The 21,693-nt window shown below is 37.5% G+C and overlaps 3 protein-coding genes across 3 annotated transcripts; 2 read left to right on the top strand and 1 right to left on the bottom strand.

The window, feature by feature from the left end:
• Positions 1 to 8,328: 8,328 nt before the first annotated feature.
• On the top strand, positions 8,329 to 11,266 carry LOC125214936 (2-hydroxyacyl-CoA lyase-like). The gene is made up of 2 exons (XM_048116173.1): positions 8,329 to 9,928; positions 10,798 to 11,266. The coding sequence occupies exons 1-2, from the start codon at positions 8,525 to 8,527 to the stop codon at positions 11,110 to 11,112; spliced, it is 1,719 nt and encodes a 572-aa protein (XP_047972130.1). The 5' UTR covers positions 8,329 to 8,524; the 3' UTR covers positions 11,113 to 11,266.
• A 1,214-nt stretch (positions 11,267 to 12,480) lies between these two features.
• On the top strand, positions 12,481 to 15,644 carry LOC125213565 (metal-nicotianamine transporter YSL3-like). Its single transcript, XM_048114186.1, has 7 exons — positions 12,481 to 12,604; positions 13,120 to 13,479; positions 13,567 to 13,739; positions 13,815 to 13,912; positions 13,998 to 14,132; positions 14,211 to 14,400; positions 14,517 to 15,644. Exons 2-7 carry the CDS (start codon positions 13,122 to 13,124, stop codon positions 15,546 to 15,548), a joined length of 1,986 nt encoding a protein of 661 aa, XP_047970143.1. The 5' UTR covers positions 12,481 to 12,604; positions 13,120 to 13,121; the 3' UTR covers positions 15,549 to 15,644.
• Positions 15,645 to 17,645: 2,001 nt separating this feature from the next.
• LOC125213567 lies at positions 17,646 to 18,455 on the bottom strand. The gene has a single exon (XM_048114189.1). It carries the CDS (start codon positions 18,396 to 18,398, stop codon positions 17,781 to 17,783), a length of 618 nt encoding a protein of 205 aa, XP_047970146.1. The 5' UTR covers positions 18,399 to 18,455; the 3' UTR covers positions 17,646 to 17,780.
• Between the last annotated feature and the right edge of the window lie 3,238 nt (positions 18,456 to 21,693).

Below are 21,693 nucleotides of genomic sequence, written 5' to 3' on the forward strand. Positions count from 1 at the left end.
GGTTATCAACCACTATACATGACAAAGTTCATTCAGCTTCAATTATGTAATTAAAATTATTATAAAATGTTTTTATTAATTTATCAAAAATAAATATCTTAACCATGTGCGATAAAACACGAAGTCAAATGTTCATATATCTTTCAGTCAAAGGCCTAATAAACAGTCAATTGGTAGCATGTTCTCTTATAAAATTAGGGGACCCCTAATAAATAAATAAAATATATTTTAGTTCATTAGTGCTAATACGTGACCAAACTTTGAGGTTAAATCGAGTCGACAGATTTTGAATTTAAAACTTTCAATGAAACCACAAATTAGGCCAAATCAGCCTCCTAGTATTATTCTGAGTAATACAAAAACTAGTTTAGTCCAATTTTTGCAAGCTCAAACTCGACTCATAGTATAATTTAATCAAAATTAAATAACATTATAACATCAACTATAAACATAAAGTAAATACCCTTAAATAGAAACTCAGATATAAAGTTTTATTATTCAAAGCTCAAAGCACACACGATTAAGCATGACAAGATCGATCGAACCTTGGGAAGTACAACGGGTTGTTGCAATACCTTAATGCTACTGCAGATTGATCTCATGTTTCTTGAAGTATCGACGATCCTCTTCATCAACGATTAAAAGGTTTAAGCAGTACTCCACTTTTCACACTAAATTTGTTTGGAAATATGTGACAGACACCGATGGTTTCGGCTGATTTGATAGGGAAATTTTGTTTTTATCAAAGGTCGTTTATCTTATAGAGTTATAGATTCAAGAATTTTTATAACTGAAATATCAAAGAGCCTAAATCGGATACTTTTATCAGAAATCTATGCAATCTGGTTGTGGATATCCTTATGATAGGGAAATTTTGTTTTTATCAAAGGTTGTTTAAATTAATCTGGGCCGAGAAATTCCTCCAATATGTGGGTCGATTTTTTTCCAATTATGATGGGCTAAGAATTTATTTATATTTGGGCATGTTTTTCTCGCTTGGGCTGTTTTATTTTAATGTGCTGAGAGTAATATCCAAATATGCTTTAGGATCCTTTGTTTAAATAGTTTGGTTTAAGTTTTAAATAATACTCAACTAATTAAGTTTTTTATTTATTTAGTCCTAGTAACATGCATCACAAACACCTCACTCTAAGTAAATTTTACTTCACTAAAGTGATAAAATAGATCACTAATAACATGCATTACATACACTTCACTTTATGCATTAAATACTTCACTCCTAGCACATTTTACTTCACTGAAATGATAAAATAGTGTACTATAAGCATGGATCACAAACACTTCACTCTAAGCATATTTTACTTCACTTAAATTGAAAAATCAGTGCACTATAAGAATGGATCACAAACACTTCACTCTATGCATGAAATACTTCACTCTAAGCACGTTTTACTTCACTGAAATGATAAAATAGTGCACTATAAGCATGGATCACAAACACTTCATTCTAAGCAAGAAATACTTCACTCTAAGCACATTTTACTTCACTTAAATTAAAAAATCAGTGCACTATAAGAATGGATCACAAACACTTCACTCTATGCATGAAATACTTCACTCTAAGCACGTTTTACTTCACTGAAATGAAAAAACAATGCACTATAAGCATGCATCACAAACACTTCACTCTATGCAATGAATACTTCACTCTAAGCCCATTTTACTTCACTGAAATGATAAAATAGTGCACTATAAGCATGCATCACAAACACTCCACTCTAACCATGAAATACTTCACTCTAAGCACATTTTATTTCACTAAAGTGATAAAACAGATTACTAATAACATGCATCACAAACATTTCGCTCTAACCATGGAATTTCACTTTAAGCACATTTTACTTCACTAAAGTGATAGAACAGATCACTATAGGCATGAATCACAAACACTACACTTAAGCATGAAATACTTCACTCAAAGCACATTTTACTTCATTGAGATGAAAAAATAGTGCACTATAAGCATGGATCACAAACACTTCACTCTAACCATATAATACTTCACTCTAAGCACGTTTACTTCACTGAAATGAAAATATAGTGCACTATAAGCATGCATCACAAACACTTCACTCTAAACATGGAATACTTCACTATAAGCATTGTATACTTCACGATAAATTGCATATACATCACAGTAAACAACATATACATCACTATAGCCATAATTTACTTCACTCAAAGGCCAAAATAGTGAGTGTAAGACCAAAACCGTACAATCACTGTAAGCACAATAGTATAGTTCACTATAAGTATTATATACATCGCTATAATCATAATATGACTCTATGTAGAGTTAATATACTTTACTCATATGTCAAAACAGTACACTTACATTTCTACATTCTAGTTCATTGTAAACTGAAATGAATAGGCATAATGCGATTCCATTGTTAACTGACTACATCACTATAAGCATAATATGACTCCATCGTTAAAGTGAAATGCAATGAAAATCGGTTAAATGAATCGTTCCTCGAAAAAATAAGCCGATGAACTTACGTTTATGAATTGAAGGCATTAGGTATGTTGAATCGAAGGCGGCGACAAAATGAGCAACCAGATGGAGGCGGCGACGGAATGAGCAACCAATGGAAGCGACGGCGGAGTGAATCAAATGAACTTTAGGCACGGTGAAGAAGGCGACGACGGCGGTAGAGAATCACTGCTTATGAGTGAGAATTGGTGGAGAATTCGAGCAAAATAGAAGAACCGGTAGAGAATCGATGAAGAATTTGAGCGAAAGAGGAGAATCGGTAGAGAATCGATGGAGAATTTGAGTAGAAGAGATGACGGGCTGAAGAAAAATTATCTAAATGAGAGAAATTCATGTTTTACCCAGCTTTGTTTGTTACATGACTATTTTACCCCCGTCTACTTATAGTGAACTAATTCTTGTTTATAGTGAAGTAATTTTATGGATCAATTTCAAAATCTTAAACAGAATTTCAGCCTTGATTTTTTAATTCTGTGGTTAAAATTTGTTCTCTAGTTATATACACTTGAATAGTTACCCTATATCACTCCTCAGTCCTAATATAATTAAATTTCTCGATTCAATTAGTCAGTACCAAATAACTAAATTTCAAAATTTAATTGGCGTGAAAGAATGCCATATATCCCTTAAGTAAGACTTAAATTTGATATGCATATCCTAAATAAGAATACCATAAAAATTCGTTACAAGAATAAATCATATATTTACTATGGGTTGTGATCAATTGAGATTATTTAGGCTAATTGAGAAATGAGATGCAATATCAGCCACTCATTTTTATTAAATGAGTGGTCCAGATTTTGCCACACAATAAATATTTTTAGATTAATTTAATATGAAAGGGCAGAATAGTATTTTAACAAAAACAACAAAAATTGAAGAAGAAGCGGCTCGTCAGTTCCTCTCCGCCAACGAAGAGGAAGAGGGGAAACCAATAGCAAGCGTCAACTGCGATCAATTTCCACTCATTGTGGAAACCATATGTTTTTCCCACTGCTTTTTTTTTTCCTATTTATATCAGTAATATTTTCATGAATCTAAGACATTTCAGCTCAATCCATCTGCAGTTATTGTACAAATTTTGCGAGAGGTAACGAAAAACTAATCTTTTTGTTTTATAATCCGAGTATTAAACGCAATTTTTGGTGGCGATTTTGGTTGTTTTTTTGAGGAATCATGCAATCACGCATTCGTATTTGATGAATTATGATAGTTTGCTCTTTTACTAGATTGAGTTTTGCTACGCTAATTGATTTCCTAATTCGTTGAAAATTTATGTTGTGTAATGCGGTGGTGTTCAGAACTCAGTTGCTGTGATGATAAAATGCAATTTGTAATTTGTTGCTCATTACTTGTTTGTTAGAATTCTGATATTAAATTTTTCTGACGTTGGTCATTGTTCTGAGCTCCAAAGTTGTCAAAGAAGTTAGCGAGAGTTTCGTGAAGGAGGGGGCAAGCGTCAGCGTCAATTGGATTAAACTCAAGTACAACAAAAGCAAGTTGTTCCGGAAGATATAGAGAAGAATTTTGCAGGTGGTGTTTCTGATTCGATCGATTTGTTGACTTTTCATTGTGCTATGATTTTGTTGCATTAATCCAAAATTGTGGGGAAATTTTAGTGTAATCATGTGTTAGAATTGAATTCAGATTTGTTTTTGTGAATCATTTGTTTTTATTTGAAGAAAATTGCTTTATTTGAAAAAAAAATGATTATTTTGTAATCTGTTTGCAATCTCGAGAATGTTGATTATTAGGATGGAGTAAATGTAGATCTATTGACATTTTATATAGCTATTGACATGCTATTGACATTTTGCTATAAGTTGTTGACATTTGATGTCAACAACACATATAATGTCAACTATGGATTGAATTGAAAATTTTAGTGTGATTGTGTGAGTACGTGTGTTCAAGAACTGATGTTTTAGTATGGATTGAATTGAAATTATTTTTCTTGGATAGGTTTAGGGGTAAAGGAGCTGATGCTTTGTAGCTTCTTCTAGCAAATAGCTTTTCTGTCTGAATTTGTAGAACATTATTGTGGCAGGTATTAATTTCAAATTTCCTCCCTTAAATAAATGAAAAATGAAATTTTGCTTGATGTATTGATGTGTTGAAGGCGATGATTAAGCTGAGTATTCCAGCGGAAGCAGGACATTACGGTGTTCTAATTGAAAATTGTTGCAAGGCTGGTCAATATGATAGAGGTGTGAAGATGCTTGACCAGATCATTCAGAAGGATATCATATTACAAGGCCTCAGAGTACTTGGCATATGGAATCGAGTGCTTACATGATGAAAGGTCAAAAATTTTCTTCACTTGAGGTGGAAGCTTGTGCACCGGAGTTCAGGAGCGCGTGAACATGTACGCGCCGCTTAGAGTGACGAATTTGAGCGCCAAGAGTAGCTTCTGCTTCATATCTCTCTGATTCAAGCTTCGTGGCTGTGAAATTGAACGATTTTGCTTTTGATTCGGAAATGTGAGATTGTTGGAAAGTTCTAGATTTATTGTTGATAAGCTGTTGACATTTTTCTGTAAGTTGTTGACATTTAATATGCAGGCTATTGACATGTGTTGTATGATCATGATGCCGGAACTTGTGTCAAATAAAAAAATTAAGATAAAATAGTTGTTAGTTTTTAACTGCAAGAATTGTTTTTGAGTTGTTGACACTATATAGAAGTTGTTGACAAGCTGTTAACATTTGATATATAAGTTGTTGACCATTTTGCTATAAATCGTTGATTGCATGAATGGAAGTCGTCGTCAGTGAAAGCTGTTGACATTTTGCTATAAGTTGTTGACATTTGATATTCTGGCTATTGATATGTGAATTATAAGTATTATTTTTTAGTTGTTGACATTTTAATACGAGTTGTTGACATTTGATATTCCGTCATTTTAGAAATGAAATGACGATAATACCCCCTAGTTGACATAATCATGTCAACTATACACATATAATGTCGATTATAAGTTGTTGACATTTGATGCAGCCACTCATTCAAAATTTTCGCGCGATGTCAACAACGTGTAGTTTATGTCAACTAAGGGGTATTATCGTCAATAGCTTGCATCAAATGTTAACAACTTATGGTTGACATTATATGTGTATAGTTGACATAATCCACAACATTTTCGAAATTTCAACCGCGGGTAGATTATGACAACTCAGGGTATTATCGTCAATAGCATGCACATCAAATGTCAATAGTCTGCATCAAATGTCAACAACTTATAGTTGACATTATATGTGTATAGATGGCATGAATTGTATATGTAGTTGACATTATATGTGTGCAGTTGACATGAATTGTATATGTAGTTGACATGAATTGTACACATAGTTGAAATTATATGTGTGTAGTTGACATGAATTGTATATGTAGTTGACATTATATGTGTGTAGTTGACATGAATTGTATATGTAGTTGATATTATATGTGCCTAGTTGACATTAAAAAAGGGAGATGGCTAAATCTTGAATCTAACTCTTAGCAATTAATTCTCAATTGGGGAATATCACCAAATGCCTAGAGTACATTATGATTAAGCTTACTTCTCCAATCGATTACTGCCTCGATTAATGTCAATGATAGAAGCTGCACAAACTAAGAAAATCTAACAAGTTCAATCTAAACATCCAACTGGAGAGAGAGACTCAAATCCTTAACAAAGAAAACCTCAAATCCTGAACAATTTGATCAGTGCAAGCTGAATTAATCCAATAAAATCTCAAAACCTTTGACAATTGGATCAGTGAATATTGAATTATTCAATTGGCAATCGGAGATAGACAGATCTCAATTACTTAGCAAAGAAAATCTCAAATCCTAAACATTTTGATCAGTGCATGCTGAATTAATCCAATTGACAACCATAGAGATAGAGATAGGGATAAAGATAGAGATAGAGATACCGACAGAGAGAACTCAATTTCTTAACAATAAAACTTAAAAACTCAACAATTTGATTAGTGCATACTGAATAAATTCAATTGACAATTGGATAGATAGAAAAACCTCAAATCTCAATACAGAAAACCTAAAAAATCCTTAACAATGTTAGCGCCGCGGTGGAGCAAGCATGACGGTGGATCACGATCTCACGGCATATAGTGACAGCAACGACGTGAGGAAGGCAGCGGCGGAGCAACAATGTTAGTTCAGCAGCAATGAAGCTCTGCCATTGGATCAAACTATCCGTTGTTTTGGGGTGGAATCCACGACTCGGATCCGCCGATTCTCGCGATTAACTGCTTCGTGACTCGGATCCACGACTAGTATCACCTTGTCCAGCATTTCTTTGTTCACAATCTGACTCACTATACCAACAACATTTTGTTTTCTCATCTGAAAACTTCACAGAATATGACCCGATTACCCGATTATGAAACCTACTGTGAATTTAATACCTGCATTCATTCTGCAAATATCTCATTTCCTAAATGTGCTTTCGTTGAGTGCTAAGAGATTATGACCATCCTAAACAAATTGTGATAGAAACTAACAATTTCTTATCACTGTAGACTTGCCTAGAGACCTTTTATCTTGTGAAGATTCAACTTTAGGCTCTACTATCTTCTATTTCAGAGAAATACATTATGTTTACAATTACAATAGAGTTTAGATCACCAATTTCCTTTATTTTACCCTTTACTTTGTAAAAATCAAATTATAAACATGAAATACTATGGAAACATGTTACATTAGTAACTGGAAACAACTTCTCTTTCACGATTAAGCATTTGCATCACAATCGATTTCAACCAAAACATAAAGCATCGCTGCAAACCTAAGAACCACAACTTTTTTTTCAAAAATAATTACGGAATCATGACTCTAGCTTCAAAAATGAAGGATATGAAGTAAAATCTCAAACAAAAACACATTCATGAGTTTTAAAAATTAATATACCTTCCGTGAAGAATTGGAGGCGCGGTGAGAGGTGATGCGAAGGCGGTCGGCCTCCGGATGGTCGCTGAACTCGGCCGGAATTCGGCGAGAGAGCTGTCACTGAACCCACTGATCTCCATTTTTTCCAATTAATCGAAGAACCAGACTCCGATCTGCTCCGCGAGTAGAGACCTTGGATTTGGAATTGAAATCAGAGGTAGAGACGGCGGTGGGGGCAGTGGTGCTGCTGTACTACGTGGTTAGCCGCCGGATTTCGGCGGCTGCTGAAGGGGAGGATTCCGCCGGTGGCGATTGCTCGAAATCGAAGAGCAGATCGGTGAAGAAACGACAGTCGCGGGTTAGGAGATGAATAACAATTTTGATTGATTTTTGAAGATTTGAATTGTTGTATAAGAGTAATTGAAGATTTGCAGAATTGTATAAGAGTAATTGGAAACGTTCGAGAGGGTTTTGAATATAATTTAAACATTTTAGAACTGAAATGACAAAAATACCCACTTGTTGACATAAATTACATGCTATTGACATTGTGCGAAAATTATGAATGAGTAACTGTGATTGCATCTCAATTCTTAATTAGGCTCAAAACAAGACCCTATTTACTATTACCAAAAATATTACCAAAAATTTTGGTATAAATACATATTCATATTCTATTAACTTCTTTTTTACTGCTTTCTTTTATAAAATTAAACAATTTTTAAATTCGACCCGATAAAAAATTGGACATAATGGAACAATTATTTGAGTTTTCATGGACTTGAATTATGTATATTTTCACTTTTTATTTTTAAGAGACATTAGTCCATTTTAGGTCAGCATTTTGTCATACCCCATTCTACTAAAGATATTTTATCAAATCATAAGGTTAGACAAATGAAATTAACATTGAATTCGAAAATCTTCTCCAAATTCTTCAAAATATTTGATGAAAGAGGTAGAGATCAACGTACCAAAATATCATCCAAAAACGTGACCAATGTTTCATTTGCCTTCACGTGCAAGAATCAAAATTGAATCTTGGTGCATATACAATTATTTTTAAACTCGTAGGATTAGTATTTCATTTCATCCCAAATTCTCACTCTAATGGCGGAAGCTGACGTCAAAAAGATGATCGACGGCAACGCGCTGGTGTCGATGTGCCTGTCACGCGCCGGCATCGACAGGATGTTCGGCGTCGTCGGCATCCCCGTCACCTCCCTCGCCAACCGCGCCGTCGCCCTCGGCGTCCGCTTCATCGCCTTCCACAACGAGCAGTCCGCGGGCTACGCCGCCTCCGCCTACGGCTACCTCACCGGCCGCCCCGGCGTCCTCCTCACCGTCTCCGGCCCCGGCTGCGTCCACGCCCTCGCCGGCCTCTCCAACGCCTCCGCCAACGCCTGGCCGATGCTCCTCATCTCCGGTTCCTCCGATCAGAGCCTCGCCGGCCGCGGCGATTTCCAGGAGCTCGATCAAATCGCCGCCGTTAAACCGTTCGCCAAATTCTCCGCTAAAGCCACCGATATCACCGAAATCCCCAAATCCGTCTTCAGCGCCGTCGATTGGGCCGTCGCCGGCCGCCCCGGGGGGACTTATCTCGATCTCCCCACCGATGTGCTTCACCAGAGTGTTGATGAGGCCGAGGCGGAGCGATTGATCGCAGAAGCCCTAAATTCTCGAGATAAATCTCTAATCGGAAACCCTAGAATCGACAATTCGACAATTGAGAAGGCGGTGGAGCTGCTTAGGTCAGCGCAGAGGCCGTTGATCGTGTTTGGAAAGGGGGCGGCTTATGCGAAATCCGAAATTGAGCTGACGAAGCTGGTGGAGAGCACCGGAATTCCATTTCTACCGACCCCGATGGGGAAGGGGCTGATTTCCGATAAGCACGAGCTGGCGGCCACGGCCGCCAGATCACTCGCGATCGGGAAATGCGACGTCGCATTAGTCGTTGGCGCGCGCCTCAACTGGCTGCTGCACTTCGGCCAGCCGCCTAAGTGGTCGAAAGACGTGAAATTCATCATCGTCGACGTGTGTGAGGAGGAGATTGAGCTGAGGAAGCCGTTTTTAGGGATTTTGGGAGATGCTAAAGAGGTTTTGGGATTGATTCATAAGCAAATCAAGGATGATCCCTTCTGTTTGGGGAAGAATCATCCATGGATTGAGGCGGTGAGGAGCAAGGCCAACGACAATGTGGCGAAGATGGAGGTGCAGTTGTCGAAGGTTGTGGTGCCGTTCAATTTCTTGACCCCGATGAAGATCATCAGGGATGCAATTTTGGGGGTGGGGAGTCCCGCGCCTGTGGTGGTCTCGGAAGGGGCTAATACTATGGATGTGGGGCGATCCGTGCTTGTGCAGACAGAGCCGAGGACGAGGTTGGATGCTGGGACGTGGGGGACTATGGGCGTCGGCCTTGGATATTGCATTGCTGCTGCTGTGGCTTCGCCTGATCGCTTAGTGGTGGCTGTTGAAGGGGACTCTGGATTCGGATTCAGTGCTATGGAAGTCGAGGTACATTTTATTTTCATTTCACTTAGTGTTTAATTCAGCTTCAAATTTCTTGATGTGTTTTGAGGTAATGTATAGATATGGCTTATGTTTGAGAATTGAAGAACATAGATATTTAGTGAACTAGTTGAGTGCATTTTTTACTATTCATTTGCTTAACTTGTTATAGTGATGAATTGCTTGTAACTTTTTCTTGAATTGCAATTTCAACATGATCTTAATCTTCTTTGAGTTTAGACTAGACTGAATGCATAAATTTGTGAAATATGTTGCTCCTATGTTTATGATTCTATGTTGCGAATTGGGGGTGTCGATGGATATTAGTCGCGTATATCATGTATGCCCTGTTCTCTAAGTCTCATTCTTGCCACCAATTTCCAAGTAATTTCTTCAAGTTTGAATCTTAGAAACAATTAGCAAGATGCTTTTTCTTTCGTTCGTTCTTCGATGTTTCTGCAATTGCACGAAGGACGAGAATCGTGCACTATGAAGTGATTTTAAGTTGTTCATAATACTGCTAATTGCACTCTAGCAGAGGAAAACTGTTAACACATTAGATCCGGGCGTGTACGATAATTGAAATCTCTAGCTAGATGTAGTATAGCTCAAACAATCAAATCTTTTCATCAGGATTCTAGCCATGAAATTTGACAAAAGGATGCTTTTAGCTCCCACGGAGAAATTTCCAGACACATTTACATACACTTCATGAATTTATGTGACTGTTTATGTTTTGTGGAAACGTGAAAGTTGTCCGTTGTGTGTGATAGCATGGCTATCCGCCTATCCGATTATCATTTTGGCTCCAATAGTCTGAACCTGCAATTTTTCTCGAGTACTAATGCAGTGTACGTTTTATTTGGCCTTGGCAGACGCTTGTTAGATATCAACTGCCCGTGGTGATAATCGTCTTCAACAATGGTGGAGTTTATGGCGGTGACCGGAGAAACCCAGAGGAGATAACAGGGCCTTACAAGGATGATCCTGCCCCAACATCCTTTGTTCCCGGTGCAGCATACCACATCCTCATCGAAGCATTCGGGGGAAAGGGCTATCTTGCTGGAACTCCCGATGAGCTGAAATCTGCGCTTGCTGATACCTTCTCAGCAAGGAAGCCAGCTGTCATAAACGTCACGATCGATCCGTATGCCGGCGCGGAGAGCGGGAGGATGCAGCACATGAACTGAGGTTGATCTGTTGATTCCACTTATCAAGGTCTTCTACTTGTAGTTTTGAATGGTTACTAGAGTTGCTCTTTTTTTAAGTTTTGAACTGAGCCTTTTTACAACGACAATATTTTGGTTTAGAAATATAAATTTGAATAAGAGAGAATTGGTTTCATTGGAAAGAAATTGTATACTAGAATACTAAATGTAATTTTTGTGAGTTCTTTATAAAAACAAATTATTTTGCATTACAAAATACCTAACGCAATCTATTTAGATTATGACAACGGTTTTGCACGTTCTGGTATGTGGATACATCATCTAGATCTGATGATATTTTGTTCACGTGGTAATAAGTAATAATCGAGAAATAAGAAAAGAAAAGAAAATAAAATATAAATCAATATATTAGGCCAAACCCGCAACCAAAGTCCAAAACCAACAATTATGATTTTTTTTGTAAAACTTATGCATGCAATCGATCATTTTTTGTTTTTAGTTATAATGATTTCTTTCAGTTCTTGATTGTGTTGATTACGATAGTTAAAACTAGTCCTTTATTGCAAAATCATTTTTTAATGTTAATCGACATTTGTTGCTATGTCAGATACATCTTCGAAGAATGCCCTGTACACATTTGGCTTGGTCTTGTGTCATGCTTTGCTCATTTGTTTGTTCAAACACTGATTTGGTTTTGGTTCCATATATTTTGCTCTTTCTTGAACAATATATTTTGTTCAAACACTGATTTGGTTTTGATTCAGATTATCCTCCTTTTGCTTTGAACATTTGGTTTATGTGTTATGAACAGTTGATCGAAATGGAATTCGACTCAAGTAGTACGAGACGATTTTAATTATTTCGGAGTCACAATCACATCATTGTATTGTGCTGTTAATCTAAAAAAGGTTTGAAGTTTTCTTTTATCAAATTTCAGTGAGAATTTATTTGTGTTATTTATCTACCTAAAATTTTAAATAAATAATGATTCATGGCCCCCATTCATCTCAAATAAATGTACAATTTTCTAGTCAATTTCCAAATAATAGTAATGTTATAAAGTGTTGGACTATAATTTCAATTAATTCAAACTTCAACTATAATTTCATGATGACATGAATGAATGAAGGAGATTTATAATCTATAAATAGAAATAATGAAATTTAATTTCTTCATTCACGTGGCATTTCCACGTCAACAACAGACGCATTTAGCTCGTGCTTACAAGGGGAATGAAAACGTTTTGCACGCTCCATATATATAAACGACAATTTCGCACCGAAATCTATATGTATTTGAACACAAATATGCATGTTCTCATAACCAATTTTTCCACTATTTGTATCCTCAAAAACTCTTAGAATACCATCATTTTTTATGTCATTATTACAACATAATCCTTAAATATCGAATCCATCAAACTCAATTATCTTTATTTAGAGCTAAGTCTATCTAATATCTATTTCTACTGAATTTGTACTACATTTGTACTACTTGAAAGCTTCAAATTCAGGTTGGTTTCTGGCAATTTGTACAATTTTTACATGAAAATGATCATTTTCGTATTTATTCAGATTGAATTCTTGATTATAGTAGAAGAAGAAAAAGCAGTCTTTTTCTTGCTAAACCAATTTTTATATGCAAATGATCATTTATGTATTTATTCATGTTGAATTCTTGAGTTCTTGATTATTACAGAAGAAAAAAAAACAGTCTTTTTCTTGCAAAACCAATTTTTACATGCAAATGATCATTTTTGTATTTATTCATGTTGAATTCTTGGGTTCTTGATTATGATAGAAGAAAAAAACAATCTTTTTCTTGCAAAACTAATTAAATCATTTTAGCATTCATTCAGGTTGAATTCTTGAATTCTTGATTATGAAAGAAGAAAAAAGACCTGTCTTTTTCTTCCAAAACCATTTTTTTCCCTATAAATCTTCATCTAATGTTGATTGCCATTTGTTGTTAAGTAAAAACTTAACTTAGTTCAGTTTTTGATTGTGATTGTGGTTGAATTCGATATAGAAATGGAGAATGGTGAAAAAGGTGAAAACACAGAGATTGAGACTCTGAGTTTGGATGAGAATGATGAGCTGCCGGATGACATGAAGAGGATTCCGCCGTGGAAGAAACAGATCACTATTCGAGGAATGATTGCTGGTTTATTCATCGGAACAATTTACAGTGTCGTGTTGATGAAACTCAATCTCACAATCGGGATAGTGCCAAACCTCAACGTCTCAGCTGCGCTTCTTGCATTCGTCTTCATGCGAACATGGACTAAACTTCTCGAAAAATCCAATTTCACTACCACACCGTTCACTAGGCAGGAGAACACGGTGATCCAGACGTGTGCAGTCGCTTGCTATGGCCTCTCTTACGGAGGTTTGCAGCATCTTGGAACAATGCCTTTTTTCTTGTGAACATTTGATTTTGTGTTTAATTCATACGCTATGCTTTTTTTGGCATTAGGTGGCTGTGCATCCTTCCTGTTGTCATTAAGTAGGAAGATATACGAGCAGGCGGGAGTCGATACAGAGGGGAATTCGCCTACGAATTTGAAGGAACCCGAGCTCGATTGGATGATGGGATTCTTGTTTGTTGTTAGCTTTGTTGGGCTATTAGCATTGGTTCCTCTGAGAAAGGTATGCTAATTTTTTTAACATTGGAAGAAAAAATAATGATCATCTAAATATTTTGGCATTTTGGTGTTGTGACAGATGATGATCATAGACTACAAATTGCCCTACCCCAGTGGAACTGCAACTGCTCTTCTCATCAATGGATTCCACACTCCAAAAGGAGACAAGATGGCCAAGTAGGCCTTCTCTCCTCTTTTCTTGCCATAGACTACGACCCTTGTGTGTGCGCGTTTTAGATAAATGGCTTTCGATTTCACTCAGGAAACAGGTTCGTGGCTTCGTGAAGTTCTCCTCGTTCAGCTTCGTGTGGAGCTTCTTCCAGTGGTTCTACTCGGGTGGCGAGCACTGCGGATTTGCCAACTTCCCGACGTTTGGGTTGAGAGCGTGGAAGCAAACGTACGGTACAAACTACACCTTTTTCGGTCTCGTGAGTTTACGTTTGGAAGCTAGTTTGAAACGTTGAGATTTCTACAGATTTTTCTTCGACTTCAGCATGACCTATGTTGGGGCCGGAATGATCTGTTCGTACCTAGTGAACGTGTCGTTGCTTCTCGGAGCCGTCCTGTCGTGGGGCGTAATGTGGCCGTTGATAGGCCGACGCAAGGGGGATTGGTTCCCTAAAGACATCAAAGAAAGTAGCATGAAGAGTCTCAATGGTTACAAAGTATGCATCTATGTACTATCTTGTTATTTTTCCGTTTGCTAAGATAGATAACTCTTTTATAGTTTTATGAATGAGTTATCTGACCTAAGATAGCCTAACATGTGTGTTCTTCATAGGTTTTCATTTCAATCTCTCTAATTCTTGGTGATGGCCTCTATAACTTCGTTAAGACACTGTTCTTCACGTTCCGTAGCATGCGGACCGTGATGACAGAGTCGGACGACAAGGACCAATCTGTGGCCGATGTTCGGAGGAACGAGGTATTCAAGAGGGAGAGCATTCCGCTCTGGGTGTCATGTTCCGGCTACATTTTTTTCTCGGTCATCTCGGTCATAATAATCCCAATCATGTTCCCTCAGCTCAAGTGGTACCACATCGCCGTCGTGTACGTCTTCGCGCCGTCTCTGAGCTTTTGCAACGCATACGGGACCGGCCTAACGGACATGAACATGTCGTTTAATTACGGCAAGGTCGCCCTGTTTGTCCTCGCGGCTCTTGGCGGGGAGGAGAATGGCGTCGTTGCCGGGCTGATCGGGTGCGGTTTAGTGAAGTCGATGGTCTCCATATCGTCGGACCTAATGCAAGACATGAAAACCGGGCATTTAACGCTAACCTCCCCGCGCGCGATGCTCCTTAGCCAGGCGGTCGGGACGGCCATCGGGTGCGTTGTCGCGCCACTCACGTTCTTCCTCTTCTACAAGGCGTTCGATGTCGGGAGCCCGGATAGCACCTACAAGGCGCCCTACGCGCTCATATATCGAAACATGGCGATTCTTGGCGTGGAGGGCTTCTCCTCTTTGCCTCGCCATTGCCTGCGGTTGTGCTACGGGTTTTTTGGGTTCGCCGTGTTGGCGAACCTGGTGAGGGACGCGGCACCGGCGCGGCTCGGGAGATTCGTGCCTCTCCCGATGGCCATGGCAGTGCCGTTCCTCGTCGGGGCGTCGTTCGCCATCGACATGTGTATAGGGAGCTTGGGGGTGTATGTTTGGAATAGAATAGATAGGAAGGAGGCTGGATTGATGGTTCCTGCGGTTGCATCAGGTTTGATTTGTGGTGATGGGTTGTGGATTTTGCCTTCTTGTATTCTTGCTTTGGCAAAGATTAATCCACCAATTTGTATGAGTTTCTTTCCTGGGACAACATCATGACTTATTTAGGATTGTTAGGTGATAGTTTTGTAGTTGCAAAATGAGAGTGAGTGTAATAAAAAGAAAATTTTAGAATATGAAGTTCCTTTTTAGTTATCTGCTTTTGTTTCACACAAGCGATATATTTTCATTTTGAGTTACTTGGCTCAAAGTGACATATTTCTAAAAGTAGAAACACCATTCTCTTAGTTTAAGTCGCGCTACAATCTACCATATCATTAAACAATACTGAGTAAAATCACACGCAAAAAAAAGTGTTCTAACTTTGAATGAGACCAAGTGGAGCCAAAAAGTGTTTTACTTTGAATGAGATGGGAGTGGATAAGATTAATTTAACATACATATTCCATGATGCAAAGTGGAAAATTGATATTAAGAAAGCACACTATCAATGGTGAGATACCCACAACCATGTGCAAGCAACAACTCAAAGAGACAGAATCTTTCAATTTCAAAAATCAGGCTACTATTAAGTGCTTCAATTTTGCTCATAGAAAAATATCCTAATAACACATGAGTATTGTATAGTACATAAGAAAATGGAATATAATTTAAACAAATTATTATGACTATGCATTGGTTTTATTTACTATACTCTCACTCAGTCGAATATCCATCGACGGATGATGGATGATGGACGATTCACTCGGTGTAGCATCTCAAAGACCCGGACACCCAACGAGGACACGGCTCCATGACACGTCGTGTCCTCCCGCTCGTGGCATCAACTCACCAATGATGCCTCTCAGTGTAGCACTGAGAATCTCAGATTCATGCATATCCATAAATGTCTTTTTCAACCTAATATTCTTATACATGTTGGAAAGGAGACAAAGAGCGGCTAAGATGTGATGGGAAAAGGCAAATTAGAGTCAAACTCAAGATATCAAAACAGAAAAGCATCTTATTTCATACCTAAGAATAGCAACCACAAATAAATGTTATGTACAACATTTTATCTGTTGAATTGGCTCTTATTTCTCCCCATGAATAAGCTTTACCTCAACTGATTTCGAAATTTGAAGTAAGGAGCCACGAATACACACGATAGAACCCAATTCTCGACAGAATAAACACAGTTCACCTATCTGATTTCAATCATAATCCGAAAATCCAGAAGAGGGGGGACAAATTCTATGATACAGAGAATTCGGAGATACCTTTGAGATCAAGGGTGATGATCTGAACCTTATAGTTCAGACTCGTGCCTTAGTTGGCAGTTGGCACGAACTTGTGCTCTGCTAGGAAAATGAAGAACATGTATAGCAGGACTAGGATAAGACGAGATTTTAATGTGCGTTTCTTTATCCGATCAATGATAACACTGAAACATAAGCTAACTGCACGGAAATGAGATGCCTTCAATCATCATCAAATACCATAGCCAGTCGTGTAATTTACTTTCTCCTTAATGAGAAGCATCGGCCTTCTTTGATAGGCGGAGATATATGCTACAGATGATCAACACAATACCATTTATAATATGAAACCAAATCATCTCCAAAACTAATGAGGAATCGGTTAACGATCCTATTCTATAGAAACCACAGCAAACTTCTTATACAGCGCCTCATCAAGGAAACAAAAAAACCAAAAAAGTCAAAATTAAATTCACTAATCTCAAATAACCATGCTTCTCAAAGTGAAGTGGAGAGCTTACCAGCGCAATCTAAGCTCTTCTTGCAACGACAAACGCACCATGAAACATCTCCACAGCCATAGATCTAACTTCGTATGCATCCATCAGTTTGCTTTCAAGAATTTAGCGCAGGCGTTTCCAATCACAAACATAACAAATATCCATGGATACAACACATTTAAGAGCATTCCAAAACTGCTCAAACCTTCAATACTACTCCAGAATTTAACTATACAAGAGATTTTTCTAATATGAATGATGAATTTCAAGGCTAAGTGGTTAAACATCAAACTAATGGTTAAAGGCTCCTCCTCCTACAAAATCACAATCTGTCTAAACAATAAATCAGTACAATTACAGAGAGAAACAAAAATCCAATAACATGATATGATAATTTAAATAATAATCCAAAAATCTCTCAACAGTAATAAGCTGTATTAGATAAAAAGAGGCTGTAATTGTGTCCCCAACACGAACATGTTCATAGCATTCATAATATATAAATAAATTACAAATTACAACAGAAATTCATCGTCAAAATCGCAGCTAATAATTTATTTTAGCTTATTTTCGTTCAATTTTTCCCCCAATTTTCAATCGATAAAACCTGTTTTCTGAAACACAGCGTTGCGGACGCGGCGCAGATCGCGCCCCTTGAGCGTCCTCCCGGCGCCTTCAAACACCGAGAACGTCACGTGCGACCTCGCCACGATCACGTGCGGAGGCACAATCTCCTCCTCCTGTTCCTCCTCGTCATCGCCGCCGTCGTTGTCCTCCGCCTCGTCGATCCCGTCGAAATCGGTGTTCACGCATCTGCGGCGGAGCTCCTTCGGCCACTGCGGCACGTTCATCGGCGCCGATTGGTGGAGCCTCGACGGAGGATTGGGAATCTCCTCCTTCCTCGATGCCGGCGCGAGCATCACGGTGGATTTGCGGCGGATGAGGTGGCGGTGGTCGTCGGAGAGGGCGGCGGAGAGGCCGGAGGTCGCCGGATTGAAATTGTGGCGGCGGTGGTGGTGGTGCTGCGGCGGCGGAGGAGGGGGAGCGGCGGCGGGGGAGACGGAGAAGGACCAGACGACGTCGCTCTCGTGGAGCTCGAGCGGGTCGGATTCGGGTGGGGCGGAGAAGGCGAGGAAGCGGAGAGTGGAGGGAGAGGAGGGGTTGCCGGTGGACATGGCGGTTGACCGTCTGTCTTCCAACAACTCCTCCATTGCTGCCTCTCAACAATGATTATATCTCTCTCTGCCTCTCTTTTTCAGACTCTTTTCATTTTTAAAATAATGAATCATTTTATTAAATGACAATACACACTGAAAAATAAAATTAAATAAAATAATGATCACTATTTTTTATACGCTTGTGTGTACATTTTTATTTTTTAATAGAATTTCTCATTATTAACTGTTTTCCACTTTTTCTAATACTTTTTTCAATTTTTTTTTTTTCTGTTTTCCTCTTACTTATTCATTTTTAGATGAATAAATATAGAGTAGTTTTTATTTAAGAGAAAATTGTCATTCGAGTCATATTTTTTTCTTGATTTCGAGTCGATCTCATAATTTTTAAACCAAAATATAAAATTGGAACATTTTAATACTCCTATTTCATAATTATCCTGTGATGATTGGAATTGAAACTAATACTATGAAATAATAATAATAATAATAATAATAATAATACTAATAATAATAATAATTAAAAAAAAAAAAATCGCATCGTTTTAGATAGATATATTAGCATAGAGTATGGTGACATTTAATAAAAAAAGCAATGTCATTTTATTGTTAAACTTGATTTTATTATATTAATTTTAAATTTGAATATTATTGGACGATTAAGTAGAATAAAAGTTACTACTCGTATTAATTTATAATTTAATTTAAAGAATTATAGTATAGTTTATCAGATATCAATGAAAAGGTATGATTCTCTTTTATTTATTTAAGTACTAGTAGTACTAAAAAAGTATTGTTACATCCATCTTAAAGTTATGATTCTTTTTATTTATTTAAGTACTGATAAAAAAAAGTATTGTTACATCATCTTGGGCATCATTATATGTATATTATTATATTGGTGCTGAATCACATATTTATAATACGAAGATAGTTGTTGTGTCCATTATATTTTAATCTTGAAATACTACTACTATGTGATTTTGGTTTTGTTTGTGCGAACAATAGTGTGTGAGGCTGTGATTGAAATAGGGGAATCATGAAAGTGATGTGAGGAATTGTTAGGTTGGTTTTTGGCCACCTCAAGAGATCGCAATCTTCTCATATCTTTAATAAATCATTATCATATATTAAAACAAACTTCATAAATAATAGTATGTTCAATTTATACATACAAACATTCGTATATTGATCGACTTAAATTCCCGACCTATTATTCTATTAAAATATGTATATTTTATTGACTAAATTGTATTTTGTGACTTGATCACTGTATGGGCTCGTCTGGTACGCCCGAAACAGCTCGAAACACCCTCCTCCTCACTTTGTTTCCGGTGTTTGGTAGCAAGCAAACTTTTCGAGCGACCCGGTATACTCCAAGCGGATTTCCCACCTACATCTACAACTATCAGCGATGGTGTGTCAACTCCAACAGAGTGTGGAGCTGGTATAAGTGACGGGCATTTCAGGATTTGGCTGAAAACGTAGCAATTGTTCGAATTTGCTCTTCGAAATCTTCAAATTGTTACCGTTGGAGGTCCAATTTTTCATCGAGCGGCTGACCAAATTCCGGGTAAATTCCAATTCAAATGTCTGATTTTTTTTTTTGAATTGTCAATTTCAGACGGTTTTAGGGACCGATTTTCGGCGTTTTATGGGTTCTTGTTCGATTCTATTTTGGTAATTTGGTTTACAAACTCCGATTTCGTTGGTGCATGCTGTGATTGATTTGGGCATTGGGGGAAAAAAATTTGTGAAAATTTTGCTGAAACACGACATGGTTGCCTGGCTTACTTGACTCAGCGAATTTTTTGCGAAATTCGAGTGCATATGCTGAATTATTTGTTTGACAATTTCTACCCGATTGGTGCATCTGCTTAATATGTGCAGTGATTCGATTTTGAACTCTGTTTCTCTAAACATTGATGTTTGTGGTCTTTGATTTTCAATTGTGAATGGAGTAATGTTGTCCATGATATTCTGTTCACATTTTGTACATATACTCCCTTCCCAATTCTGAATCAAGAAACTACCTTCTTGCTTCAGCTCTCACTTTTTGTTGCATTTTGAGTTTAGCTTACTTTGGAATTTGGAAATGAAGAGGGGTATTAAAGTTATGGCCCTTTTATGTTTCAGGCCTACTCCAATTCAGCCAAATAATAGAAATGAACTTAACAAATTGCTTGGGTTGAACCAAACAACATCTAATTCTGCCCATAAAGTCATGAAAGCTTTTTAACCATACATCCATATTAATTATTTGCAATACTACCAGACCGGTGCGGATCACCTCCAACATTTAATAAAACATCACCTAATACACCAACAAGAAATTGACATGTGGATATTATTTATAAATTGATAAAAATACTGCCACTCCAGATTCCTTCTCCAAAGAGCCGACGACCTCCGCCGCGGGAAGCCGATGATGGTGACGAATCTATTCAATTCTCTCTCTACCTCTCATCCCCACTCAAACTTGCATTCTAGCAATTTAAACTGGACAACTTCAAATTCCGGCGTCTTCAATTTCGCCGGCAATGATCTCCGTTGCTGGAATTCAAAGAGTCGACGACCTCCATTGCGGGAAGCCGATGATGGTGACGAATCTGAATTCAAGCAATAAAATTGAATACAAAGAACAGAGGCAGAGAGATTTACAAATTCTATTCAAGATCTCTGCGTAAAACCAAAACTGAAAGTACTGCCACATGCACTCCTGAAGAAGATAATGCAAAAGCTTTGCAAAACAATGTTGAAAATTTTCCGTCTCTTTTCTTTTTACATATTTGTTCTCTTGTTCATTGTATAACCATGAATTTAATCATAAACCATTAATATAGTTTCAGATAGGAAGCAATGCTTGAAAATTAAGAGGGAAAAGAGAGATTTAATGGTGGTTGCCAATTTGTGAGGGAAGGGAGAGATTTACAGTGCAGTAAGGGTGTTTGGCGTGAGTAAATCTGGAGTGGCAGTATTTTTATCAATTTATAAATAATATCCACATGTCAATTTCTTGTTGGTGTATTAGGTGATGTTTTATTAAATGTTGGAGGTGATCCGCACCGCTACCCGACGAGCTCTATATAGTATGCCTCGCAATTTAGATTAACTGGATCATGTAATGGAAACGTTCCCATATTATTTATTTAATTTATGATATTCATTATTTGTAACAAATAATATTGCCCAAGTATAATTACTAAATTTATTTATATTTGAAGAAGGAAGTGATGTTCTCCGGCCCTTAATCGGCCCAACTGTATATGGGCTGGCCCATGTTCACCGGCATATATATAAATTAAGAAAATATTTTATTTGAAATTTCAAT

Source organism: Salvia hispanica, chromosome 3 (genome assembly GCF_023119035.1).
Source record: "Salvia hispanica cultivar TCC Black 2014 chromosome 3, UniMelb_Shisp_WGS_1.0, whole genome shotgun sequence".
Classification (NCBI taxonomy): Eukaryota; Viridiplantae; Streptophyta; class Magnoliopsida; order Lamiales; family Lamiaceae; genus Salvia; species Salvia hispanica.

Excerpts from the sequence above, each read along its gene's own strand:
- LOC125214936 (XM_048116173.1), top strand. The coding sequence starts at position 8,525 with ATGGCGGAAGCTGACGTCAAAAAGATGATCGACGGCAACGCGCTGGTG. Across the intron at positions 9,929-10,797 it reads TCAGTGCTATGGAAGTCGAG|ACGCTTGTTAGATATCAACT; the intron begins GTACATTTTATT and ends TGGCCTTGGCAG.
- LOC125213567 (XM_048114189.1), bottom strand. The coding sequence starts at position 18,398 with ATGGAGGAGTTGTTGGAAGACAGACGGTCAACCGCCATGTCCACCGGC.
- LOC125213565 (XM_048114186.1), top strand. The coding sequence starts at position 13,122 with ATGGAGAATGGTGAAAAAGGTGAAAACACAGAGATTGAGACTCTGAGT. Across the intron at positions 13,740-13,814 it reads CATTGGTTCCTCTGAGAAAG|ATGATGATCATAGACTACAA; the intron begins GTATGCTAATTT and ends GTGTTGTGACAG. Across the intron at positions 14,401-14,516 it reads AGAGTCTCAATGGTTACAAA|GTTTTCATTTCAATCTCTCT; the intron begins GTATGCATCTAT and ends TGTTCTTCATAG.